Below are 27,450 nucleotides of genomic sequence, written 5' to 3'. Positions count from 1 at the left end.
GACCTAACTTCAAACACCACTTCAGCCACTTACTACCTGCGTGACTTTTGGTAAACTATATTGCCTCTCTGAGCCTCAGTTTCCTCATTGATAAAACTGGGAGAGTAACAAGTCTATCTTACAGGTTTTGTTTTGTTAGGATTAAATAAGGTAATGTTTGTTAAGCACTCAGCCAGGCATGTGGCAAGTGCTTAATGCATGTTATTCATAAGAAAAGGAGAAAAATTAGGGATTTAGTTAAAAGAAAAACCCACCCGGGTCCTGTCTGTGGTCATCTATACCTTCACATCATTGTATAATCAGGAGATTCAGGATAATGACTTGGATGTTGCAAAATTCCAATTTTCAAAAAACATTAAGGAATTGTTGACAATACTCACCTAATTAAGGTAGTAAACTGGACATCGGTGTTTTAGAAAGATCCTTTAATATAAGAAATAGAAAAAACAAAACAAAGCAGTGAGCCGAACCGAAATTCAATTTACTAGAGCCCTCTTCCCCTCCCCTCAACCCCCGGGGATGAGGGGTGCCTGTCCTGAGGTGCCTGTTTATGGGTGCTGTGCGGATGAATCTGGTAGGAGTGGGTCCGTCACCCACTGTTTCCAGGAGAAGGCATCTGCAGTGCATCTCTGCAGCCTGTCCATTTGAAGCTTCCGGACCTCCAGTTAGTTCCCTGTCAAACAGGAAAATCAACTATACTCCCCAAGAGTGTAAGTGAAATGTGAGATCAACCAAAATAGAGAAGGGGAGTTTCCAGCAACACAAACAAGTCCTTCAGGCTTTCAGAGATAAATCAGCTGATAAGACAAGTAATTGATGTTGAGCCAGAGAGTTAGCAAAGTCCCTCAGAGATGGGCCAGGCTGGATCTGGGAACGTTCAGTTGCAAAGGCTTTGAAGGACAATCAAATAAATATGAGCTCCTCCTCTCCATACCTGTTGGGGTAGGTGTCCACTCAGTCCTCTGAGAAATGTAGTTAGATGTGGCTATCATCGTATGTGGGTATCTTAGTTCTCTAGTGCTGCTATAACAAATACCACTAGTAGATGGCTTTAACAAACAGAAATCTCTTGCAGTTTAGGAGGCTAGAAGTCCAAATTCAGGGCACCAGCTCTAGGAGAAAGCTTTCTCTTTCTGTCCGCTGTGGGGGAAGGTCCTCATCAAGCTTCCCCCTGGGTTTAGGAGGTTCTTAGCACAGGGACTCTGGGTCCAAAGGAGAGCTCCACTCCCAGCTCTCCTTTCTTGGTGGTAGTAGGTCCCATCTCTGCTTACTTCTCTCTCCTTTGATCTCTTGTAAGATAAAAGGTGTGACTCAAGTGAGGGCATGAGTTGAATAGAGGTGGCGACTTGCATCATACCCTCTAGTAAGGTGGTGGCTCAAGATACATCCCACCTTAATCCTGCCTCATTAACATAACAGACAAGTCACTCCCAAATGGAACCATAACCACAGGCAGAGCCTACGATTTATAACACATCACAAAATGGAGGATAATGACATCTGATCATAAAATGGAGGACAACCACACAATACTGGAAATCATGGCGTATCCAAGCTGACATATATTCTGGGGAGACACAATGCAATCCATAACAGTGGGTGAAACTTCGCAACGTCTCCAAGAAGAATCTATCCGACATGTTGTCATTACGTGAACTTCCCCGTGTTTATTTCATTTAATCCATAGGGTAACCCTGTGAAGTGGTCAAGGTACATTTTATTATCCCTGTTTTTACAGATGAGAAAACTGAGGTTCAGAAGGAAGAAAAGACTTCCCCGAGGTCACACAGCAAATTCGTGGCAGAGCCAGGATTTGAACCTAGATCTGTCCTGGCACTGCAGGGCTTGTACTGCTCTTGGCTGCCTCCCTGTAAGACAACCAAATTTGGGATGTGTTGATTTACCGCATCCACCCATCCAGGCCTAGCTGGTACTCAAAGTGGCTTCTTCCTTTTTCCTGTCCCAACAACAGAGTTCACTAATTGCCTCTCTCCTTCTGGAACTTCTTCCGCACTAGCCAATGACTTTACAGCCTTAAAAGATCTCCTCAGGCTAACTCAGGCACCCTTATTTTTTTATAAGGCCTCGCTTTTCCTAAGAGGCCATTAAAAAAAAAAAACCTAACCCATTGCTATCAAGTCGATTCTGGCTCATAGCAGAACTTCCCCATAGGGTTTCCAGGGAGCAGCTGGTGGATTCGAACTGCCAACCTTTTGGTTAGCAGCTGTAGCTCTTAATTACTTCAGGCCCTTGTTGGAGCCTCCACTTACTCTAGCAGGGAGTTCACTCAAGACATTTCCTCACAAAAGTGTCCAAAGAGCTCTCAGCAAAAGGTGCTCTCCTTAAGAGGTGAGAGCTGACCCCATTGTCTGCTCCAAGAAAGGCCAAGTAAGACCTGGACCCCATAGTTTCTCCTTGGCATAGTCAAAGAGGGCCAATTCCAGTCTTTTCTTCCCCCCTCCCCCATCCCCGTGCCTTGGGAATCTCTTACAGGAGTAACAAAAGACACAGGCAACAAAGAGATGGCAGAGAGATGTGGGGTGTGATTAACTCAGAGGCAGGAAGAGCCCGGATAATGAATCAGGAGTTCCTTTTGTGAGAGAGGAAAGAGAGACGATAAATCAGAAGGAATTTGAACAAGTCATTCTCTCTCTTGCTCTCTCTCCTCTTTCCTCCACCTTCCCCCAACCTTAAGAAACTTCCTTTTTAAGAGTTGACCAGTAATTGTCAAATCTTCCCTGGGCCACAGGTCAGGGGCATGAAAAGTTTAAAAATAAACAGTAATTTTTGAAAAAACAAACCAACGATAGTAAAGAACAATGAGGGTTGCCTCATGAAAGGAGAAACTTACAAAACACCACAATTTGAGTTTTGAGCTCAGTAAGTGTAAGTTTTCAAAGGCCCAACATTGGTACAAAGGAGGAGCCCAAGAACAGGCAAAATGGAGGGCTGGCCTGTTTCCCTGTGTGTCCCAGGAAGCAGAGCTAACCTACTAGGGAGGCCAGCACACGTCTTGCACCCTGGAGAAAACCAGAAGGCTGATGTGTTCAAAGCAGTCATGATTTATGGTAGGCTGGTTGGAAAGAATGTGCGGTTGGTTGATTTTTATCTCTGTATCTTCTGTCTCTGGAAGGAAGGCCTGGCGATGACCCAACCAGAAAACCAGAGTGGACTGGAAAAAGACAGTTTCCAGCAAGGCTGAATAAGTCGGGGAAAAAAAAAAATCCTCCTGTATGTAAACAAGAAGGCGGTAGGGCTGGTGGGGGGTGGGGGTGCAGGCAGCAGGCCCAGGTTTCTTCCAGAGGACAGGTCTTTCTCCCATGGAGCCACGGGGTGGGTTGGAGCCGCCCACATTTCGGTTTGCAGCTTAACCTTTGCACCACCTTTGATCAGCAGTTTAACTATTATGCCATCAGGGCTCTTCCTGTGAAGATTACAGCCAAGAAAACCCTATGGGGCCGTTCTGCTGTCACTTGGGGTTGCTATGAGTTGAAAACCACTTGATGGCACTAACAACAACAGATGTATCTGCAACACACCTTTTGTCTATTCAGTATTCTCCATGTTACAATTCAGTGACATTAGTTCTGTTTATCATGTTGCTCAGCTGTCACCAACATCTGTTCCCCAATGTTCCCAGCACCCTTTACCAGAAGCTCAGTGTCCCCTAAGCAGGAGTCCCCCTTTCCCCTCTGTCCCACCTGCTCCTAAAAAAAAAAAAAAAATAACTACTAATAAACTGTGGTCTCTATACACTTGCCTGTTCTAGATATTTCATACAAGGGGAATCATACAATATTTGGCCCTTTTCGACAGGGCCTAACTACAGATATTAGTGCTCAGGGCAATTAGTATTAAATTGGTGAATGATTTCTCACAGCTGGCGATGGAAAATATAACGGCCAATAGAAACTGCGCATTGGCACCCCACCTTAAGCGGTGACCAGGGCATGCAGGTGACACCCAGGACACTTGTCCCACCTGTTCCCCTTCTCTCCCCCCTCCCCCCGTTAGGCCTCTGCTTTGTGAGGGTGTCTAATTTTAAGGTGAAAGGTTTTTCCCTAAAATCAGAATCAATTTGTAGGTTTCACTGAGGCTCAGCTCTTGGAAATACCCTCCTTGTTTACGGAAGTTTATACTTCAAATCAAGAGTCCGTGCCACTGGGTTTGGCCTCCTGTTGAAGAGTGTTGTTTTCTAAGCTGTAGGCTTTAGCCTAAACCCACTCTCTCTCTGCACTTCCCTTCCTTCCCCCACACTGGACGCGCAAGAAGAATAAACACTGCTGTGCCTCCCCAGGCCCGGCCCAGAATGTAGCAGGGTGGGACAGGGCCCGGACTGTGCATTTTGGTTTCACAGCCCAGTGTGTTCAATGCTGCTTCTTGTTATGGTATGGGAGAAGGCGGAGGGAGAGAGAAAAATCTAGGCCAGAACCTTTGTTGTAGCTAGAAATCTTCAGCTCTGCCTCAGTGAACATTTCAAAAAGGCTTCTCCTACCTATCCCTTGTTCAAAGCAAAACGAACTGTGATGGCTGCAGATGGCGGCGGGGATGTTGGATAGGAGTGACCTTTCACCTATGTGGCCTCTTGCCTAGCCAGCTCTATCTGCTGAACTTTCCTCCGGAGACTTTCCCCTAAATCTCCAGATAAGAATCCTGCACATAACCAGATTCTTTCCCAAGGGAATATTTTATCTTTAGCAAGTGTGTCCTTGAGGAATTAAAGGTGAGGGCGTTGAAGATTCAAACCAGCAGCTGTGAGCGGGATCCAGTTTGCAGCCTTGCTTTGTTTGGCCCACGCCAGGGTCCCCTCTTTTTAGTTTCCAGCGTTAACAAAGCGGAAGGCTTCACAGAAATGTCTGAACGTCTGTCATTTCTTGGAAAAGTAGATCTGGCTACGCTGAGTTCCGACTTCCACAGAGAAGTTATAGCCTGTTACTGTTTTAGGTGGGGCCCCGGCTGTGGTTTACTGGTCCCCACCACTCCCTACCACCCTTCCCTGACCTAACCATTCTATCTGCCCCGACCAGGAAATGGTCTGAAAGTGTTCTCTTCTGTTGCCCCAGAGTAAGTCACAGCTACCCCTTGCTGACACGATTGTACTTATAATACATGTGTCATTTGGGTTTTTGTCTTAAAGTCTCTTAATTTGGGCTCCCAGCCTTGTAGGAGGCCCTCGAAGGTTAGCCTTATTGGCTAGGCTACTTGGCTAGGTCTTTACGTTAGAAATTAGAACCATCACGGAATCTGGGAGCAAAACGGCTTTAAAAACTGGAAGCCAGGAATTAAGCTATTCCATTAGCCTTTTCTAAAGAATCAGCATCTCTGCCACACATCTGTTTATTGGTTAAAAAAAAAAGAGAGAGAGAGCAGAAATCGTTATATAGAACTTTGAGCTGCTTGGAAGTAAGACACTATTGAAATCCAAGGCCTTTATTATTACCATCACAATTTAAAGAAACGGCAACAGAGAGCAAACCACTTAACTCCAAGCTTGTTCTAGCATCTTTCTCTGGAGCTACAAATTCTACTTATTGCAGTCAACTGTGAATAATACATGGTGAATAAATTTTTATTATTTTTTTAAAAATAGAGTACCTATTCTTGGTATTGGAGACCCTGGTGGTGCAAAACAGCATGCTCAGTTGCTAACTGAAAGGTTTGTGGTTCGAGTCCACTCAGGGGCAAGTTGGAAGAAAGGCCTGGGATCTACTTCTGAAAAATCAGCCATTGAGAACCCCATGGAGCACAATTGTACACTGACACACATGGGGTCACCCTGAGTCAGACTCGACTTGACTGGCAATGGGTATGTATCTGCAGGGGTATGAATGCGTGTATTTGAGGGGTGGACAGAGTGAGGCAATAACAAATACTTAACAACTTGACTGTAGGTGAAAATATAAATCAAGTTCTCTCACGTTTATGTCCCAGCCTTCTAATGTCATGCTGATCAAAGTCCAAACCACATGGTAGTAGCAACAGCTGACACATCTTGAGCACTCACCTGGTGCCAAGTCTCTCTGGTCTGGTGTTTTCTGTGTATAGGGCCTCATCATGACCCTTTTATGCCCACTTCTCAGATGGGGAAACTAAGGCACAGCAAGGTTCAGTGATTCACTGAGGTTATGCAGCTGATTAATGGTAGAGCAACACACATTGGAAGAGTTTGAGTGCGGAGCCCACACCCTTAACCACTGCACCATACTGCATCTTGCACTCCTGGTTTTCATAAACGGTGTGGCAAGGTCCTTGGCAGTTCTTCTGGCTATTGGAGGTGGGAGAAGGAGAGAGGATGGGCAGGGTGGGAAAAGGTGATGGTGCCAACCTGACCTTTCAGAAGGCAAAGGAAGGGCTACCTGGCCCAGGCTCCACTCAGTCTACCTACCTGCCATATTGGACATGTGCACCAGAGACAGAAGACCCTAGACTAAAGTGCTTCACGGTTTTAGCCTATGTCTGTCAGTTCATTGTACTGTGGTGGCTTGCGTGCTGGATGCTATGATGCTGGAAGCTATGCCATTGGTATTTTAAATACCAGCAGGGTTACCCATGGTAGACAGGTTTCAGTGGCGCTTCCAGACTAAGGCAGACTTGGAAGAAAGGCCTGGCAATCTATTTCTAAAAATTAGCCAATGAAAACCCTATGGATCACAATAAAATATAGTCCAATACAGTGCTAGAACATGAGCCCCTTAGGTTGGAAGGCACTCAAAATAACACAGTGGTCCTAACAATAGACTCAAGCATACCAGACAGGAACTAACAATGACAACAGGAATCACAGATTCCGGGGCCCTAACTCCAGAGGATCTGATTCAGCAGTTGGGTAGGGCACAGGAATATGATTTTTTAAAGAAAATCTCCAGTGAGTCTCCTGTTACGTGGTCCTCAGAACACACTGAGAGGAGTGTGTCATTTTTGTCCAAGAATCATTGTGGTCTCTTTTCTCGGGGCATCTTGGAAAAGCAGCAGCTGCAGAGGATATTTTGGGCCAGCAAGGACCCGAAGAAGGTCACTCGGCTCGCGAGCAAGGACCCGAAGAAGGTCACTCGGCTCGTAGACAATGAAACTGGCCCAGGGCCAAGCGTGCAAAAAGGGTTCTGGGCGGCAGGAAGAGGTAGCTACTTGGAGTAGGCTGGGGAAGAATGGGTGTCTGATGCCAGGACTCTGGCAGTGCCCACGCTCATTAATATTTTAGTAGATCAAGATAACCAAGCCTCAGCATGAAGCAAATCCAGGCAGGTCAGCTTCCCATTCTCCAGTCCCCAAACTGCTGAGTCACCCTCTGTCCTGACTCACCTGTCCCTGCAATTCAGTGGAGAAACACAAAGCCCTTGGTGTGCGACCTTCAAGTAAATCCCCAGAGCCTTTCTGGTTTCTGGGTTTTTTCCTCTAGTATGTCTAAGAGGTGTGCTAGAAGGAGGGCGGGGGTGGGGTGGGGGGGTGGTGGGAGAAAGAGAATTCAAAATCTAAAGCCTTTTAGAAGTATATGCACCGGGGGAGGGGCAATTCAGAAAAGGAGGGTGAGAACGGTCACACAACCTGAAGAATGTAATAAACGTCACTGAGTGGTACGTGTAGAAATGGCTGAATTGGTGCGTGTTCTGTATATATTTTCAATAACAATGACAAAGAAAAAAAGTATATGCATCAATTCTTCAGAGCAGGTCACAAAATAATGAATTTAAAGAATGATAATTCTTAAGTAAAAATTCTCTCTCTTTTTTAATTGGCTCAACCATTGATTAACGGTGCAGTCTTTACCCTCAACTTTTCAGGCTAGAAATGTTTCTGAGAAGTGCAGACCAGAGACTAGCCTTTTGACACTGAGTTCCTCTGATATCCATGTGGGAATTTATAAACTGCCTTCCTAAGGATTAAAATGACAGTGTTGCACAGGCCAGACCCTTCCTGGGCACAGGGCTGCTGGAGGCTGACCTAACATCTCTGGGGTTCTCGAGGCAACACTGAGCTCATGGCAGAAATGTGAGAAAATACAGAAAGGAATAAAGAAATACAAATCACCCCTGGATAACCACTGCTAAACACTGCTTACATGTATTTCCTTCCACATACATAACGTTCATTCATTATATTCTTACCTAGTCAATTTTGCATCACTATTTTCAATTTCTGTTAATATTTATAATGTGAGTATTCTCCCCAGGTTATTACATAATTATGATAATGTATTCAACAAATCAGTCTTGGAGTCAGTAGAGGCAGAATGTTCCTTGGGAGAAAGGATGGCAAGACTTCGTCTCATGTACTTCGGACATGTTATCAGGAGGGAGCAGTCGCAGAAGGACATCATCCTTGGTCAAGTACCATAGAACCGAACCCAAACCCGTTGCTGTCAAGTTGATTTCGACTCCTAGTGACCCTACAGAACAGAGTAGAACTGCCGCGTACGGTTTCCAAGGAAGCAGCTGGTAGATTCGAATTGCTAACCTTTTGGTTAGCAGCTGAACTCTTAACCACTGAGGGTCAGCAAAAAAAGAGGGAAATCCTCAATGAGATGGATTGACCCAGTGGCTGCTACAATGGACTCAGACATAGCAACGATTGTGAGGATGGTGCAGGACTGGGCAACGTTTTGTTCTGTTATACACAGGGTCTCTGTGAGTCGGAGCCGACTCTGTGGCGACTAATAACAAACGTAATTAGTACTAGATGATGTCCCACACTCTGGATAAACTATAATTTATTTGCCCTTTCCCTTATTCTTATGTGTCGAAGTAGTTTCCACATATTTAAGAAATATTTTTTGTGTTTTAGGTGAAAGTTTACACAGCACATTAGGTTCTCATTTAACAATTTTTACACACATTGTTCAGTGACATTGGTTACAATTTTCACAATGTGTCAGCATTCTCATTATTTCCATTTTGTTTGTTCTGTTTCCATTGATTTTGCTTCCCTGTCCCTCCATGCCTTCTCATCTTTGCTTGTGGGTAAACCTTAACAGTTTGGTCTCATATAGTTGATTGTTTAAGGTTGCACATTGCTCAAGGGTGATGTTGTTTATTTTATAAACCAATCTATTATCTGACTGAAAGGTGACCTCTGGGAGTGGCTTCAGTTCCAGGGTCAAAGGGTATTTTAGGACGATAATCTCAGGGATTCCTTTAGTCTCTATTGGTCCAGTGAGTTTGACCTTTTTTAGGAATTTGAATTTTGTTCTACATTTTTATCCCATTCTGTCTGGGTCCTTCTATTGTGTCCCTGGTCAGAATGGCTGGTAGTGGTAGCTGGGCACCATCTAGTTTTTCTGGTCTCAGGCTAGAAGAGGCTGTGGTTCTTGTGGGCTATTACTGGTAATCCTGTGAGTGAGTTTCTTCTTTGAGCCTTTGATTTCCTTCATCCTCTTTTGCTCCATACGAGTAGAGACCAATAGCTGTCTCTTTAATGGTCACTTGTAATCTTTTAAGACCCAGGCGCTACTTACCAAACTAGGATGTAGAACATTATGAACTATGCTATGTCACTTGACTGAGTTGTCCCTTGAGACTATGGTCCTAAACCTTTCAGCCCAGTAAAACAATCCCTAGAGGTGTTTGGATATGTCCAGGAAGTCTCTGTAACTGTGCCCCGTATCTGCCCTATTATGTATATGAATATATATGTAGCATATACAAACATGTATATACATATGCCTACAGATACACCTACAGATACATAAGTGTTGAAAAACAAAGATGTCACCTTGAAGACTAAGGTGCCCCTGTCCCAAGCCATGGTATTTTCAAAGCATCATATGCATGTGAAAGCTGGACAATGAATACAGAAGACTGAAGAAGAACTGACACCTTTGAATTGTGGTGTTGGTGAAGAATATTGAATGTACCATGGACTGCCAGAAGAATGAACAAATCTGTCTTGGAGGAAGTACAGCCAGAATGCTCCTCAGAAGCAAGGATGGAAAGACTGCATCTTACATACTTTGGACATGTTGTCAGGAGGGTTCAGTCCCTGGAGAAGGACATCATGCTTGGCAAAGTAGAGGGTCGGTGGAAAAGAGAGACCTTCAACGAGATGGACTGACACAGTGGCTGCAACTACGGGCTCAAGCATAACAAGGGTCATGAGCATGGTGCAGGACTGGGCAGTGTTTGGTTCTGTGGTATATAGGGTCACTGTGAGTCGGAACCGACTCGATGGCACCTAACAACAACACAGATACACCTATACATGCATGTGCGTGTACTCACATACGCCTTCCTATAAACATATATGCATACATATCTAACCACACTTTTTTTTTTTGTTATTAATGTTGTTGTAAAATTGTACGTTATAGCATCTACCGAAATTGTTCCTCATTCTTGCGTACTTCTTAGTGTCTTCATTTACCTTGGTCAAGTTGTGCAGGCTTCACTCATATTGGGTATTGCTTTTCCTATGGCTGCTAACCCAGAGGTCGGCAGTTCAAATCCACCAGGCACTCCTTGCAAACCCTATGGGACAGTTCTACTCTGTCCTATAGGGTCACTATGAGTTGGGATCTACTGGACGGCAATGGGTGTATATATATGTGTGTGTGTATAGACACACACACACTCACACATGTAAATGCATGTACGTATATATGGGGTGCCTGGATGGTGCAAATGGTTTGCCCTCAGCTACTAAGTGAAAGGCTGGTGGTTCGAATCCACCTAGCAGTGCTGTGGAAGAAAGGCCTGGTGATCTGCTTCTGTAACCACAGCCGAGAAAACTCTGTGCCCTACGGAGCACTTCTACTCTGTGCCCTACGGAGCAGTTCTACTCTGAAGCACATGGGGTTTCTATGGGTAGGCACCGATTCGACAGCAACAGATAAAGTACAGATAGAGGATATTTTCCTCTTGTCTTTTACATTTGTTGAAAATAATGTCCCCAGTCTGCCATTGGACTTTTCATTATTTTGGTGGGGTTTTTTTTTTTTTTTTTAACCATATAGAGGTATAGAAGTTTTCAGTTTTGTGTAGTTAATATGTGATCTTTCTCTTTATTTCTTCCACTGCTTTTATGATTAAAAAGTCCTTGCCCATTTTGAGTCTTAATTATTAAATTGCATTTATCTCATTTTTGTATAGGTTAAAAAGTTGCTTATGTTTAACTGAATTCTACTTGATTTCTCTTTCTTTTTTTTGGGAGGAGGGAATATATAATACAGTTTGAGGTTTCAATTCAATATTTTCCCCCAGAAGAGTCAATTTTGTCAACCCCATTTGTTTCCAAAAGGCCTTTTAAGCCTGATTCTTCCAAAATTAGGATTCCCTTTCTAATTTTTTTTTTTTTTAGGCCCTGGAAAATGGTAACATTTCACGATGGATTCAGCAAGCAATGCAGCTGGACTTGTTTCCTAACTCCTTTGTGGCAGGTGGTGCAAACAGTTAATATGCTTGGCCGATAACCAAAAGGCTGGGGGCTCAAGTCCACTTAGAGGCACCTTGGAAGAAAGGCCTGGTGGTCTCCTTCTGAAAAATCAGTCGTTGAAAACCCTATGGAGCACAGTTCTGCCCTGACATACTTGAGGTTGAAGTGAGTTGGAGTTGCATGATAGTAGCTGGTTTATGTGGCCACCCACTACAGGGACCTAGAGAGCAGGAGTCACAATGGGGAATTTGAAGGGCTGGTAAGAGTGTCCAAAGACAGCTCAGCTCACGGGAACAGAATGATATGAAGGAAAAGCAGACTCACAGGTCTGGGCTACATACCTCTTAGAATGCCCTTTCCTACCACGACTGCCAGCTCCCAGGCTGCCTGGGCTGTTGCAAGTGCTCCTGCAGCTGACCACTGTCACCAGTTCCCAGAACGTTCCATTGCAGAGCTTCCTGGTTAGGAAGACCAATTGTCCACCAGTACCCGGAGGCCCCAGCTTTCACCTGAAGGGATTGAAACAAAAACAAAGTAAAAACAAACAAACAACGATCTCCTCTGAACCCAGCTATGACTCTATCCTTGTCCCTTTAAACACAGCTGGCTCACCTTCACTCCACCCCAATGACAGCATAAGACCCCACTGCAGGCAACAGCACTGGTTCCCATTATTTACCCAGCATCTCCTTTGCACTTAGGGTCCTTCCTTTTCTCACCTTTGAACTCTCTCTGCCTGTCAGCTTTGACGTCTGCTTCTTGTTTTTGCAACTGGTTTGTACTCTCTTCTCACCTCTTGGCTTGGCACTTCCCTTGCTTTCAGTGTCACTGTAGCTTCAGGTAAAAGGCATCCTTCTGCCCACCACAGTCCCAGGGAACTGTCACCAGGGTCTCTCAGAGATGTATCTAAGGTATGGCTGGTATGCAGGAGTGGATTATCCAATATGCAAGGTAAGCACAGGCTTACTCGTGTGTACTTACTAACCTGTAGTGAACTATTTCACACCGAGTTCACTACTTACTAATCTATTTGTTACAGATTAGTAAATACGGACAAGTAAGCCCATGTTTACCTTGCTTACTGGGTCATCTGCCCCTGTCAGGGATATTGCAAATTTGAAAACAGGCTTTGATTCTGTAGGAAGGCGCTGTGGGGTTGGGAGAGAGACAGATGCCAACCATACCTAGAAGCAGAATCTTTCATGTGGCGATAAAGTGTGTAATTGCTCACTACAGATGACAATCCACCCCTGCAAGTATGGCCAATGCCCTGGGGAGGATGGGGCAGTGGCACCAATGAGCAGTTTCTCTTGGCCATGGCAGTTTCCATCACCAGGTGTGAGAGATCATTCAGCAATGCAAAACGAATTGACTTAGGCGCTATTTTCCATAGATAGACCTCTGCCGTCTCTGCCAAGAAAGAGGCACACAGGTTATGGAGTGGCCTGTGTGGGAGACAGAAACAGTGGTGAGTCTCCTGAATACTGACAGCTCTCCAACCTTCTACTCACGTTGGCCGTTACTAGGAAATACTGGAAAGATGGCAAAACAGAAGGGAAATGGGACATCTCTCTTCCTGTTGGTCAGTCTAGCTCTCATTTTCTCATGGTGGAGGGGCACACAAGACTAAAAACCTGTTGCCATCGAGTCAGTTCTGACTCATAGTGACCCTATAGGACAGAGTAGAACTGCCCCAAACAGCTTCCAAGGAATGCCTGGTGGATTTGAACTGCCGACCTCTTAGTTAGCAGTTGTAGCTCTTAACCACTATGCCACCAGGGTTTACCACACAAGACTAGCCAGATGAATTGTCTCAAACCACAGTGATTCATGGCTTACCAGATGGGCAGCCAACACCTTTCACTTCCAATCCCATCCTCGTCGCCAATTTGACACGTAAGAACAAGGTTATGTGTTTCGATGCACTGCAGTCTACTTTCTGCACAAATAAAATTACAGATCAAAAGTGACTTCAAACACTTCAAAGGCCAGACAATATTAAATTCTTTTATGGGCCAATATTATCTAGGTGTGGTCATGGCGCTACTCTGCCTGGGATTAGACCCTGAGGGATCTTGTAATACAAAAATTAGAGCTTGTCCTTTCACTGCTCAAAACCACCCACAGCTGCCCGCTTGTAAAAATGGCGTGGGGAAGGTATCTGACCTCCTTTAACTTTACCAGGGGGAAAGAGACTAAAGATCAACAGCCCAAGGCTGATCCCTATGAGGCAGAGGTCAGATATGCCTCCTCTCTCCACCATCGTTACCAATTCCGACACCAACTGTCCCTCCCATGGCACTCTCTACTGCTCTGCTGGGTTCGATAATTCACTGCAATGGCCACGGAGAACTCACAGACCGTACTCACAATTATGGGGTTTATTAAGGAAGTAATAAGTTATAATTCAGGCTCAGGAGTGCTCAGGATACAGTTCTTCCATCAGGACAGCCTCTTCCCAGCCACGCTCGCAGGGATGCTTCTCTGGCCCCTTGGCCTCTGTCCAGCTCAAGCAAGTGCCACAAAGCACTTTCAGCCCCTGCCAACAGATGCCCACTTCGCCAGCAAGCCTTGGCACAAAGGTACTCAGCTTTCTCACTCTGTGGGCCGTGAAGCCCACTGAGTGGTTTTCTGGTGGCCTCTCCAGGCACCGTTTCTTGTCGTCTTCAGTGTTACAGCTCTCTCTCTCTCGGTCTCTTGGTTCCAGGAGCTTCTCAGCACAGGGATCCCAGGTCCAAAGGACACACTCTACTCTTAGCTCTCCTTCCTTGGTGGTGGTAGAATTCTCTTTTTCCCGCCTCTGGGATGGCTCATTTCAAGTCCAGTGGGATAGCAAAACTGACCAATTCCCTTTGTGGGCTACAATCACTCTATTAGCACCGTCCCACCCAATCACTTGGGTGAAAGTTACAAGACCATGGCGGGAAAGGCCACACGAGAGCAATCCATCACACCGCACCACTACGCTAAAACCCAAAGTCCTTGCTGTGGCCAAGACGCACCCCACCCCACAATCCTGGCGCTGGCCCTGCCCACTTCTCTGACTGAATTCTCCACCACCCTTCTTGTTGCTCAGTTGCTCTAGCCACATGCTGTACTCAATATTACTTTGTGAACATCCCAGCTCAGGGCCTTTGCTATCCTTCTCCCTCTGTCTGAAACATTCTCTCCCCTGGTCCTATTCATCCCTTCGTTCACCTCAAATGTCACCTCAGACAGATCTTCCCTCATCACTCTACATAAAGCAGCAGTTTCTGTCACTCTCAATTTCCTGCTTTATCTTTCTTCATAGCCCTCAACTCTAATATTTTATACACACACACACACACGCACACAATTTGTTTATTGTCTCCCCCAGTTGAATGTAAGCTCTATGAAAGCAGAAACATTGATTTGTTCTTCTCTATGTTCCCACCAGGGGTAGTGATGGTTTGGTGGTAGAATTTTCACCTACCATGCAGGAGACCCAGGTTCAATTCCTGGCTGATGCATTCTCATGCACAGCTACCACCCGTGTGTTGCTATAACGCTGAATAGATTTCAGCAGTTTCCAGACCAAGACAGACTGAGAAAAAAGGCCTGGTGATTTATTTCTTAAGATTAGCCAATGAATACCCTATGGATCACAATAGGCTAATCTGCAACCGATAATGGGGATGCTGCAGGACTTCGTGGAATTTTGTTCTATTGTGCATGGGGCCACCATAAGTCAGAGGCTGACTCAAGGGCAGCTAACAACAACAACATATTTCCACCATGTTGATCAGTATCTGACACAGAGCAGATAACCAACTGGTAGCTTTAAGCTATTCACATGTGAATACCATATTTACACAAGCTCAGAGAAAAACTTATTCCAAGATCCCAACTATAATAATTTCTGCTATCTAGGGCTCTATGATAATCATGATAGGGAAATGCCTTTTAATTCAATCTGAAAGGGATTGAATGAAAAGAAAAATTCTGGAAAATAGTATTTAGCAAGGCTTATGTGTTTTTTAGGGTCCCTGGGTGCCACAAATGGTTTGTGCTAGACTACTAACTGGAAGGTGGGGGTTCGAACCCACCCAGAAGCACCATGGAGATTTACAGAAGATCTTTACAGAAGATCTGCTTCTATAAAGATTACAACCAGGAATTTTATTCGGTAACATGGGGTTGACACGAGTTGACTCAGGAGCAAGGCGATAGATTTTTCTTTTTGTTCATGTGCTAGGGTCTTTCACATATGTTAGCTAATTAATCCTCACTGAAGCTCTTTAGAAGGAGCCCTGGTAGAGTAATGGTTAAGTGCTTGACTGCTAACAGAAAGGTTGGTGGTTTGAATCCACTAGTGGCTCTGTGGGAGAAAGACCTGGCTATCTGCTTTTATAAAGATTACAGCCAAGAAAATCCTATGGGGTAGTTCTACTCTGTTATATGGGGTCTGTATGACTCAAAATCAACTCGGTGGCACACCACAACAACATCACCAACAACAATAACCAGTAAGTCCTTTAAGGCAGATATTTTATCTGCTTTTATAAAGATTACAGCCAAGAAAATCCTATGGGGTAGTTCTACTCTGTTATATGGGGTCTGTATGACTCAAAATCAACTCGGTGGCACACCACAACAACATCACCAACAACAATAACCAGTAAGTCCTTTAAGGCAGATATTATCTTCATTGTCACAGATAAAGTCACTGTGATTATGTGATATGTATTGAAGATACCAGATTCAGGAACTCCGATCTGACTCCAGCAGCCAGGCTCTTTTTATTATGCTATACCTCTTCACGGGATATTGTCAGAAAAGCTTCACATACAGCTAAGAGCTGTATGTAACTTGTTCCCAGGTTCTCTGATACCCACCTAGCCCACCTAGTGGCAGCATAAAATAAGTAAAGCATAGAAGACCATGAGGCATTCGTGCCCTTCCTCTATGAAGTAGGAAATGCTGGTGGCGTAGTGGTTGAGTGCTATGGCTGCTAACCCAAAAGTCGGCAGTTCAAATCCATCAGGTGCTTCTTGGGAACTCTATGGGGGCAGTTCTACTCTGTCCTACAGGGTCACTGTGAGTCGGACTCTATGAGTCGGAGTCAACTCGACGGCAATGTTTTTTTTTTTTTTCTATGAACTAGAGACTTCAGCATCTTTCCACACTGCAGCGGACATAAGAGTCATTTCTGAAGTCTTCACTTCCAAAAAAGGGTGGAAAGGTTAACATTTTGGGAAGAGACTACTAAGACTTAGTAAGTTCTTACAAATAACAATATATATTCATTCACTCATTCAATAAATATGTATTGGGTGATGGCCGTGGCTAGACATCAAGCTAAGCACTGGGTACACAGTGATGAATAAATAAGGTGGACACTGTCCCTGCTTCATGGAGATTACGGACAAGAAAGGATCTCACAGAGCTAGAATTATGCTGCTGCCATAAACTCGTTACATCTTCATCCATTCATTCACTGAAGAAATGTTTGACTATATGCTTCGTGTAGGAGTGACTTTTCTGACTTTCTGAAGTGCCCTATCTAGCAGTAGGAGCCCACAGAATTAGCTTTAAATTCTGCCTCTGTCACCTGCAAGGTCCTCAGCTACTAAATGGAAATAAAAAGATTTCCTTCTCAGCATTTTCATGAGAATTAAAAGATAACATATATAAAGTGCTGAGCACAGCTAATGGCTTACAGCAGATATTCACTAAATTGTTGTTAGTTGCCATCAAGTTGGTTCAGACTCGTGGCAACCCCATGGAAGGCAGAACAAAACGATGCCTAGTTCCGTGGCATCCTCACATCTTTGGTATACTTGAATCCATTGTTGCCGCCACTGTACATTTTGAGTGCCTTGCAACCTAGGGGGCTCATCTTCCTGCACTATATCAGACAATATTCTGTTGTGATCCATAATTTCGGAAGTAGATTGCCAGGTCTTTCTTTCTAGTCTATCTTGGTCTGGAAGCTCTCCTGAAACCTGTCCACCATGGGTGACCCTGCTGGTATTCCAGCATCACAGCAACACAAAAGCCATCATAGTATGACAAACTGGCAGACAGCTGGTGGATTTAATAATTAATCCAAAAAACCCAATCCCACTGCCGTTGAGTCAATTCTGACTCATAGTGACCCGACAGGACAGAGCAGGACTGCCCCATAGGGTTTCCAAAGCTGTAAATCTTTACAGAAGAAGACTGCCACATTTTTCTCCTGTGGAGCGGCTGGTGGGTTCGAACTGCCCATCTTTTGGTTAGCAGCTAAGTGAAAAATTTCTTTTATAAGGATCAGCACAAAGGTGGTTCCTATGAGGCGGAGGTTAAAGATGTCCCAAGTGTCTAACTTTTCCAAGCTGCTGTACCACTCCATCATCTCTAACATCAATTACTCCCTCTCCCCTCAGCACTCTCCCTCCAGTCTTTGGGTTCCGTAATTCCCTCAACGCCTCACAGAACTCATAAATTGTGCCTAGGAAATGGCTCACATGGTTGTGGAGGCTGGTAAGTCCCAAATCTGTGAGTCAGGCATAGGCTTCTCATGAACCCCCAGCTGCAGGGGCTGATGAACCCAGAGCACAGGCTGCTGACTCACAAGGCTGTGGAAGTTGGCGGATCAGGTCAGACAATAGGCCCCTGGCCCACAGGACTGCGAAAGCCAGCAAGGCTCAGAATTGGCAGGTCAGGTGGCAGGCTGCTGCTGGCTCAAGCTCCAAGAACTGGAGGTCAGAAAACAATGAACCAGACACAGGATCCAGACGCAGAGAGAGAGCCCTGTCAGAGCACCCACAAATATATACCTTTGATGCAGGCCACACCCCAAGGAAGGGTGGGACTTTAGTAACTGTGGCTCAAGATACAGCCCCACACCAATGCTGCTTTATTAACACACACCCGTTGCTGTTGAGCTGATTCCACCTCACAGTGACCCTGTAGGACAGAGTAGAACTGTCTCATAGGGTTTTCCAATGAGTACCTGGTGGATTCGAATCGCTGACCTTTTGGTTAGCAGCTATAGCTCTTAACCACTGTGCTACCAGGGTTCCCATTTAAAATATAGAGGTTATGATTTACAATACATAAAATGGAGGACAACCATACAATACTGGGAATCATAGTCTAGCCAAGTTGACACATGACCTCAACCATCACAGGTTCCATATACCTTATTTGCATAGTCCCCTTCGATCAGTGTGTGTGAGTCACAAAGACCACGGCTAGATGGGCCATAGTAAGTAATTCACTGCACCGCAGCAACCGTGGGCTTTAATCATTGTGGCACCCCACCAGGGCTCCTTTAATAAATAATGGCTGTTATTTTTGCATCATCTGTAAAATGGAAACAATAAGAGAATTGGTTACCTCACAAGGTTTTGACGACTCGATGAGATTGTTGTGTTATTATTGTTAGGTTTCATTAAGTCGTTTCAGATTCAAGGCGATCCTATGTACAGACCCTATGCACAACAGAATGAAACGCTGCCTGATCCTGTACCATCCGTGCAATCATTGCTATGTTTAAGCCTATTGTTGGAGCCACGGAGTAAATCTAGTTCATTAAGGGTCTTCCTCTTTTTCACTGACCCTCTACCAAGCATGATGTCCCTCCCCAGTGGATGATCCCTCCTGATAACACATCCAAACTACTTGGGAGAAAGTCTCACCATCCTCACTTCTAAGGAGCATTCCAGCTGTACTTCTTCCAAGACACATTTGTTTGTCCTTCTGGCAGTCCATGGTAAATTCAATATTCTTCACCAACACCATAATTCTAGGGCATCAATTCTTCTTCAGTTTTCCTTATTCACTGTCCAGCTTTCACATGCATATGAGGCAATTGAAAATACCATGGCTTGGGTCCAGTGCACCTTAGTCTTCAAAGCGACATCTTTGCTTTTCAACACTTTAAAGAGGTCTTTTGCAGCAGCTCCGCCCAATGCAATACGGTGTTTGATTTCCTGTCTGCTGGTTCCGTTTGTCATGATGTTGCTTATTGGTCCAGTTGTGAGGATTTTTCTTTTCTTTATGTTGAGGTGTAGTCCATGCTGAAGGCTGTGGTCTTTGATTTTCATCAGGAAGTGCTTTAAGTCCTCTTCACTTTCAGCAAGCAGGGTACTGTCATTTGTGATAACGGTCCTCAAAGCATACCGCTAGGCCTCCTCTGCACACTCCTGTTTCTCATTTTAAGAGCCAGGCGCTGACTTTTTTCAGAGGCTGTTACGGAAGTCGGGCCCTTACCTGGTTCTTGTGCCTGCTGCACCGTAAGAGACTTGCGCGTTCCTTTAAAACCGATCTTTCACTTTTCTCTTTGTTCAGGCTGCACGTTTCCCGTCAGGAGATCCCCGCTTACACCTGCCGGGAAGCCCCTAAGGGGGACGTCCCATCCGGCACGCCCCGCCCGGCCGCGGGCCCGCTCACGCTCTGCCCCGGGAGGCTGGGCGCAGCGCGCGGCCGGCCAATCAGAACAAGTTTGGCCCTCTGCAGGCGCCGTCCGCTCACTAGGAGGCGCTCGGCCGCCGCTGGCTCCGGGGCTGTCACGGGCCGGGCGGTTGGCCGGCGGTGGCGGAGGCTGGTGGCCATGGAGTGGGGTGCGGAGTCGGCGGCCGTGAGGCGGCACCGTGTCGGAGGGGAGCGCCGGGAGGGCCCTGCAGAGGCGGCGGCGCTGCAGCCCGAGAGGGAGGCCCTGGCTCCGGAGCCCCTGGTGGCCGCGCGCGGCGGCGGCGCGAGGACGCGGAAGCGGAGCCCCGGCGGCGACGCGGGGACCGGGCTGTCCGAGGGACGCGCCGCGTTGGGGCTCGTGCTCTACCTGCTCGCGCTGCGGGCGCTTGTGCAGCTCTCGCTGCAGCAGCTGGTGCTGCGCGGGCCCGCGGGAAGCCGCGGGGAGTTCGACGCGCGCCAAGCCAGGTACCGGCTCGCCCGCGCGCCCCTGGACGGCGCTGGCCCGGCAGCGCCCTGCTGCGTGCGCCCTCCCCCGGTAGCACCCGGGCTCGGCGGGTACCCGGTCGCACGTGGGGTGGGGTGGCACTGCGCATCTCTGCGGAGCTCCACTTGCTGGACGTGGGGCTTGAGGGGACCCCCGTTAAACTCGTGGTGCGGACTTGGGGTGGCGGGGTGCGTTGTGCCTGCTTCTCCGTTCCTTCTGCCCTACTTGCTAGTGGCTGGTTGTCGGGCATCGTCCCATCTTCGGGAGCAACTTTCACTTTCTATCGTGGCTGGGCCCTCTTGCTTTCCAAATGAATCGAAGGAGAGTGAAATTTGTATACCTAGACTTTTATAAATTCGCTTTTGGAGGTTGTTGCAAGGGAATAGTGCAGTGGTCTTTAACTTTGGGTGTGGGGGGGGGGGGGGTGTCTCAGTACCGAAATGTGAAGCTATGGCAACTCCCTGAAAGACCTGCCGCTCACAATTTGCACACAGTTTCGGAAGTTCCCAGATTCCTGAAGTTTGCCCTTGGCCCCTGGATTAGTGTCAAGGTTTGACTTTTTTTTATTAGGAAAAAAAGAGAAAAGACCTTTAAGGATGTTAGGAAAGACCATTAAGCCAAAGATGTTGTTACTTAAGTGTCTCAGCTTTTACAGTCATAAGCGAACAGAAAGTTTTCTTCAATAGCCACTGTATTTTTAAAACTTTTTCTTTGAATACAAAGTGCTGAAAGTTTATTTTCTTAAGGACTTTCTGGAACACAGCCTCCCCCTCTTTTTTTCCCACTTGGAATACATCGAAAACACACACACGAAAGTGTTTGCCTTAGGAGTAAAGTTCTTTTTGGCCTGAATTGAAGTTTTTAGGCTTTGTGTGTGTACAGTGGGGGCAGGGTCCATTCTTTACAATTAAAAAGTTTTTCTATATTTTACCCCATGACATAATGTTTGTGTTCATTGTCCTCTGCTAGGGATACGTGCAATCAGTAACCTACCCAATACATGGTTTGCTTTGGGGATTGGGATAAGCTGGGAGTACGGTAGATGGAGAAAATTCTGAAGGCATCCACTCTTGGAAGGCACAATAAAAGGATGGGACTTTATAGGTGATTTTCACACGTTGCCTGGGATAATAAAATGCCCTTGTATGTATGAAGGTCTCTGGGTGGCACAGTTCCATGGTACATTGGAAGAAAGACTTGGTCATCTCCTTCTGTAATGATTACAGCCAAGAAAAACCCTGTGGAGCAGTTGTACTCTGTAACACATGGGGTTGCCATGAGCTGGAATCAGCTTGTCAGCAAATCAGCAATGGGGTTTTTTTTTTTTTTTAGTTTTGTGTATGTGAGAAGTCAGAGAAATAAGCTTTTTTGGAGGGAGGGGAGAGCACAGTGGAAAAGTTGCTCTGTGCTATATGTTAGTTTTAAGCCTAGCTAAGCCTTTGCCATCTTTCTTTTGGTCACTTTCAGGAATTATCTTGAACATATAACATCCATCGGCCCCAGGACTACAGGAAGTCCCGAGAATGAAGTTCTGACAGTGCGCTATCTTTTGGAGCAGATTAAACTTATTGAAGATCAAAGCAACAGCGTCCATGAGATTGCAGTGGATGTACAACGGCCTACAGGCTCCTTTAGCATCGACTTCTTAGGAGGTTTCACAAGCTATTATGACAACATCACCAATGTTGTGGTGAAGCTGGAACCCAGAGGGGGAGCCCAGCATGCTGTCCTGGCAAACTGTCATTTTGACTCAGTGGCAAATTCACCAGGTATGCACCTGTCTTTATAGTCATTTTGAAGTCATTACAGCCCAGAGAGTTTATTAACCCCAGGTTAGTTGGGGGGCACCATTTTCTTGGACAATTTTTTTTTTTCTTCATCTTGCTAGGAGGGGAGGTAGCTAGAATAGTATCATTTAGTTTAGGATCCAACCTCGCAGTACTCTCTCAAGTGCTTTAATTTTTTTGTTTTTTTCAACAGTAGCACCAGCAGGCCGATGTTTGGTAGACTGAAGCAGCCTTAGCAGTGTTAGCTGACAGTGTGTGTTCTCGTGACCTGGAATTAGATGCTGCCACTTCGTGTGCTTTCTCAGCTAGGTGGTGCTCTGGCGGTAACAGGATGAAGGATAGCTGCTGCCCTCAAGGAATAGACATCTCTCCTGACAGTTTCTGTTGACCTGTAAAGTGAGAATTTCTGCCCACTGGGGGTGCCATGGAAACCTTGGTGCCATAGTGGTTAAGAACTATGGCTGCTAACCAAAAGTGTGGCAGTTTGAATGCACCAGGCACTTCTTGGAAACCCTATGCGGCAGTTCTGCTCAGTCCTATAGGGTCACTATGAATCAGAAGGGTTTTTTTTTTTTTTTTGGTTTGGGGGTGCCCTACTCGTAGAGTATCTCATCACTCCATAATTCTTACTTTGAAAATACTTTGGCAAAATAGATGACTTGATGCTTAGGACAGAGTCTGACACAATATTTGCTGAATGGGAATGCCCTAAATTGAACTTATACTTTTTTTTTGTAAAAATTCTCGGAAAAATGTTCTCAGTAGTTGTAAATAGGGGAGAATAGAAAATAGCGGAACTATATAGCATTTTAGAACTAGGCAAGCCCTGAGTTGCTGTTTGGTTCAGCCCCCTCATTTGACACAGGAATAAACTTAGCTGATTACTGCTGATCAGAGACAGAACTGGGACCAGACGCTGGGTCTCCTGGCCAGTCAGTTCTTTCAGCTACATTTGAAAGGATGGAGAGTTTCAGGGTGTAGTTGTTAGAGGGCATGTTCCCTTGGACAAATTACTTAACTTCATTTTTTCATCCATAAATAAGACAATAATAGTACCTTGCTAATGGGGTTATTTCGAGGAGTAAATGAGGATTAAATATAAATAAAACATTAGAACAGTGTCTAACACACACAAAAAATCACATACACACATTTTGCTATTAACTTATTTAATATCAATACTTCTGGATTACTTGAACTTAAAGCAGGTCCAATAGGAACATATAGAGTTCTACAAAGTATACAGTAAAATTTATTTGCTTGACACAGTGATTCATGGTGAGATGTCTTTAATTAGAAGGCTTGCCAATTGTATTTATAATGTAACTTGCTTTTTTCAAAAATCAGTGTACACACATCTGTTATGTAAAGTCAGAAATACCTTCATGTGTGCTGGGGCAACTGCTGGTCTTTTCAGAACAGCGATGAATGAAGAAGTGTCACCTTGTGCCCATTGTCATGATGCTTAAATTCTAGGAAGAGACAAACACCAGGATTACTTAAGAGCATTATATAAAAAAAGATGTGTATACACGTGTCAGAAAAAACCATAGTGCCAAATGTTGCAAATTATATATACGGAGTCTGGTAATTAAAACATAGCAATTTTGTGGGCTATTTGGGCCCATTTTTAACAAACTAGAATTTTGTTAGAGTAAGCCATACCAACAATGGCAAGGAAATTTCTGTCAATAATAAATGATCAAAAATAGGTTTGATGCACTTCATCAAATGGTCTGTCACCTTTTAGCAGCTGAACTAATTGAAACGTATTTTTTTTGAAGTTCTCAGTGAAGTGTCTGGGACTGAGGAACTAGATGTAACGTTATCTGCAGAAAGGCCCTAAGTGTGTTCCTCGTACTGCTGTGTGGTTCTGGGCTGTTGGTGGAAGAGACATTGAGTTATTTTAGGGTTGTTTTTTTTTTTTTTTTTCCAATTTCAGGGTTAATTCTAAATGGGAAGGGATGTCGGGTAGCCACCCAGCCCTTATAGATACTGTCCTCTAACTTTCCTTCAGTTTCCTGGCAGATGTTTGATCCTTCTGTATTTCTGTTCTAAGACATCAGAACCATTAAGATGAGGGAAGAGAAGTGGACAGTTTTAACTTTTTAACCTAGCCTATATAGATGTATTCCTTTCATTTTCCCGCATCTCTTGCCCTTAATTTATAACATTCACTTTTAAGAGAAAAAAAGTTATAATTTGCTTTTTATTTTAAAGTAACAGCCTTAAAATTAACATTTCGTTTGGTTCAGGGAAGGTGACAGTTTTTACTGATAGCTACGTCTGTTTCCTGGTTGATAGTAATTAGAGAATTATTAGTTTGTTTCACTTAGATTACAATTCAGTAATCCCACAAAGACAAGCATAGCTAATCAGTAGTTTCTTCTAGAGAGAATAGGGTCTGCAGTGGAACTGCCTGAGCAAGCATTTTAGCTGGCTGTACAGCCTTCGTTAGGTTTGCAGAGAGAAGAACGACTACATCCCAGGCACTGTACGTTCTCTTGTGCAATCCTTATAACAGACCTGTGAGGTTGGTACTGTGTGCCTGCCTCCCAGACCAGGAAATGTAGCGTGGGGGCATCAAAGTGACAGAGCAGGCATTTACTTCAAGTCGTTGCTTGTTCTAGAACCCATGCTCAATGTCAGTCCACTGCTGTCGAGTTGATTCTGACTCATAGTGACCCTATAGGACAGAGTAGAACTGCCCCCATAGGGTTGCCAAGGGGGACCTGGTGCCCATGCTAAATAAACATAATCCCAGAATTGCTGTTGGCTGGTTAAGAGCTTGGCTGCTAACCAAAAGGTTGGCAGTTCAAATCTACCAGTTGCTGCTTGGAAACCCTATGGGGCAGGGTCGCTATGAGTTGGAATCAAGTCATGGCGGTAGGTTTTTAGTTTTGCTTTGGGCTATTACTGTGCTTATTTGCATTGATTACTCTAAGCTTCTTATTATGGAAAATGTTAAATATATACAAAAGCAGAGAGGATTGTTGAGTGAATCCTAATGTATCTGTCCAGGAGCCCTGGTGGCACAGTGGTTAAGCACTTGGCTGCTGACTGAAAGGTTGGCAGTTTGAACCCACCAGCCGCTCTGCAGGTGAAAGACGTGACGGTCTGCTCCCATAAAGATTACAGCCTTGGAAAGCCTATGGGGCAGTTCTGCTCTGTCCTGTAGGATCACTATGAGTTGGAATCAATTCTGTGGCAGCAGGTTTGGTTTTTTTTTTTTTTTTGTTAACATACCTATCACTCAGCTTCAGTAGTTACCAGCCAGCATCTAATCTTGTTTCTTCTCGACTTCCACCCCCTCCATCCCTTGATTTGAAGCAGAGCTCAGCTATATCTGTTCCGCTATAAGTAGTTCAGCCTGTATAGCTCAAAGGACTCTTTATTGATGTGCTCATGTTACCACTCATTTACCACACCTAAAAAAACTAACAGTAATTCTTTAATATCATCAAATATCCTGTCATTTCCTTTAGATATTTCTTACAGTGCCTTTAAAAATCAGGGCACTGAAGTCATCTTTAAAATCACCTCTAATATGTGAAGCTCCTGAATCAAGGAAAGGTGAGGTGATGCACCTAAATCCTCTATTTTATCAGTGCTCGGAGCAGTGATACCACTCAGGCCTTTTTCCCCTTCCCTGTCTTATTAGAGCAGGTATTTTCTTTGTAGTTTCTAATTGGGTGATCTCAGAGAAACCCTAAACACTACGCCGTCCAAACTGACCCCTCTGTAGATAGAGAACGATCTGCAGCTTTTATGATGTTGGTAGGTAAACAGGCGGGAAACGAGGAGGTGGCAGCAGTAGGAAGCTGTGGACACCAGAAGTGAGAAAATTACAGAGAATGTAGAATCAGGACCAGGAGCACATTGTTTTGGGTTGTTGAGATTGCCAGTTTTCAATACTATTTGAGGTGCCACCTGGTTGATCTACTGCACAGATATTAACTGAGTGACTACCGTCAGCCAGACGTGGTGCTGGGCACCAAGAGTACCTCAGCAGACAAAGAGCTCTGCCCTCACAGAGCTTACTCCTGGTGGATGTAGCTGCCACCCGATGTGGTCATGCAGAAGACGCCATTCCTGACCGTCATGGCTCACACTGTAAAGGCTTTGAAATCTGAGAAGAAATCTGTTTTTCTAATTTGAAGGTGCCAGTGATGATGCAGTTAGCTGTTCAGTGATGCTGGAAGTCCTCCGTGTCTTGTCAACATCCTCAGAAGCCTTCCATCACGCCATCATCTTTCTCTTTAATGGTGCTGAGGAAAACATCTTGCAGGTGAGATTTTACTGGTTTAAATACTAGACTTCAATAATAATGATAGAATCATAATAACAGCTCACACGTATATATTTTGATTAGTCATTTGCGTGGCATCCTAAAGTGATATACAAAAGACATATTGTACGCGGTGGTACTTTAAAAGCACCATAGCTGCTTACATAGGCATGTTTGATATTTTAAAATCTCAACTCAGAATGGATGGTCTTGGCAGTGCTTGAGTCCTAAAATGGCTTTTTGATGACATAATTACTCATCAGGCTTTTTTTAAAGCTGGAGTTTGAGACGCTTTGAGGCAAGCATCCAGCTTGAATGCCTGACCGTACAAATCCTCTGTTTCTCTTCTCCTGCCTTGCCCTTTCTTTTGCACAGCGTCACGCCAAGGATGTTGTTTGGCACCGCCCGTGTGACTTTCCACCAACACACTGCACATAGCCCTTGTGCGTGTAGAAACAGACAGAAGATCTCTTTAGATGCTGCCTTTGAAAAAAATGATTATTTTGTTTCCATGTTCACTGCCACATCAAGAGAGCCAATCAGTCCTTAAAATACCGATAAAGACGGTTTCACCTGTATGTGTTTTCTGTCCTTCTCAATTAGGCCAGCCACGGTTTCATTACTCAGCACCCCTGGGCCAGCTTGATTCGTGCATTTATTAACCTGGAGGCAGCAGGTGTAGGAGGAAAAGAGCTGGTGTTCCAAACAGGTATGCAAGGCTTCGCATTGTGTATTGTAATGCAGTTCTTGTTTTTATAAAAGTGGAACATTTTTGAACTGAAGTAACCCTCCTAATGAAATGAGCATTCTTTTTAAAGCTTTAAATAGTTTTAGCTTGTCTTCGTTAAGAAATTTCAGCAAAGTAATAACATTAATAATAATAATAATTATTAATAGCATTAATAGCATCTGACCCTCGTTTAGAGCTTATTTAACATGAGGGATAAATACTACTCTTGCCCCCATTTTACGCATGAGGAAACTGAGGCAAGAGAGATTGTAACTTGCCTGAGGTCTCACACTTGACAGATGGCACAACAGGATTTGAACGTAGGCAGTCCAGGTTCAGAGAGTTTTGTTCTTAACCACTGCCCAGACTGACATGTGGG

The 27,450-nt window shown here is 44.9% G+C and overlaps 2 protein-coding genes across 18 annotated transcripts in view; one reads left to right on the top strand and one right to left on the bottom strand.

Moving 5' to 3' along the window:
- MLANA (melan-A) overlaps positions 1 to 19,638 on the bottom strand; it is a 68,101-nt gene extending 48,463 nt beyond the window's left edge. For 8 of the 16 annotated variants that reach the window (XR_007518755.1, XR_007518758.1, XR_007518751.1 and 5 more), the window contains exons 1-3: positions 13,732 to 19,638; positions 12,081 to 13,300; positions 381 to 11,870 (exon numbers count right to left, since the gene is read on the bottom strand). The gene's annotated coding sequence lies outside the window, so the exon portion shown is untranslated. The remainder of the gene's footprint in view (positions 1 to 380; positions 11,871 to 12,080; positions 13,301 to 13,731) is intronic. The other 8 variants (XR_007518764.1, XR_007518763.1, XR_007518761.1 and 5 more) reach the window with 5 other exon arrangements.
- Positions 19,639 to 19,824: 186 nt separating this feature from the next.
- Positions 19,825 to 27,450, top strand: part of ERMP1 (endoplasmic reticulum metallopeptidase 1) — a 43,667-nt gene continuing 36,041 nt past the window's right edge. The window contains exons 1-4 of one of the 2 annotated variants that reach the window (XM_049896782.1): positions 19,825 to 20,247; positions 21,734 to 22,035; positions 26,214 to 26,341; positions 26,945 to 27,050. In XM_049896782.1, coding sequence (XP_049752739.1) covers positions 19,922 to 20,247; positions 21,734 to 22,035; positions 26,214 to 26,341; positions 26,945 to 27,050 — 862 coding nt within the window. In that variant the 5' untranslated portion in view covers positions 19,825 to 19,921. The remainder of the gene's footprint in view (positions 20,248 to 21,733; positions 22,036 to 26,213; positions 26,342 to 26,944; positions 27,051 to 27,450) is intronic. The other variant, XM_049896781.1, reaches the window with a different exon arrangement.

The sequence above is a fragment of the Elephas maximus genome, chromosome 9 (genome assembly GCF_024166365.1).
Source record: "Elephas maximus indicus isolate mEleMax1 chromosome 9, mEleMax1 primary haplotype, whole genome shotgun sequence".
In the NCBI taxonomy this organism is placed as follows: Eukaryota; Metazoa; Chordata; class Mammalia; order Proboscidea; family Elephantidae; genus Elephas; species Elephas maximus.
Note: the sequence above shows the minus strand (reverse complement) of the source record. Positions and strands in the feature narration are given on the sequence as shown.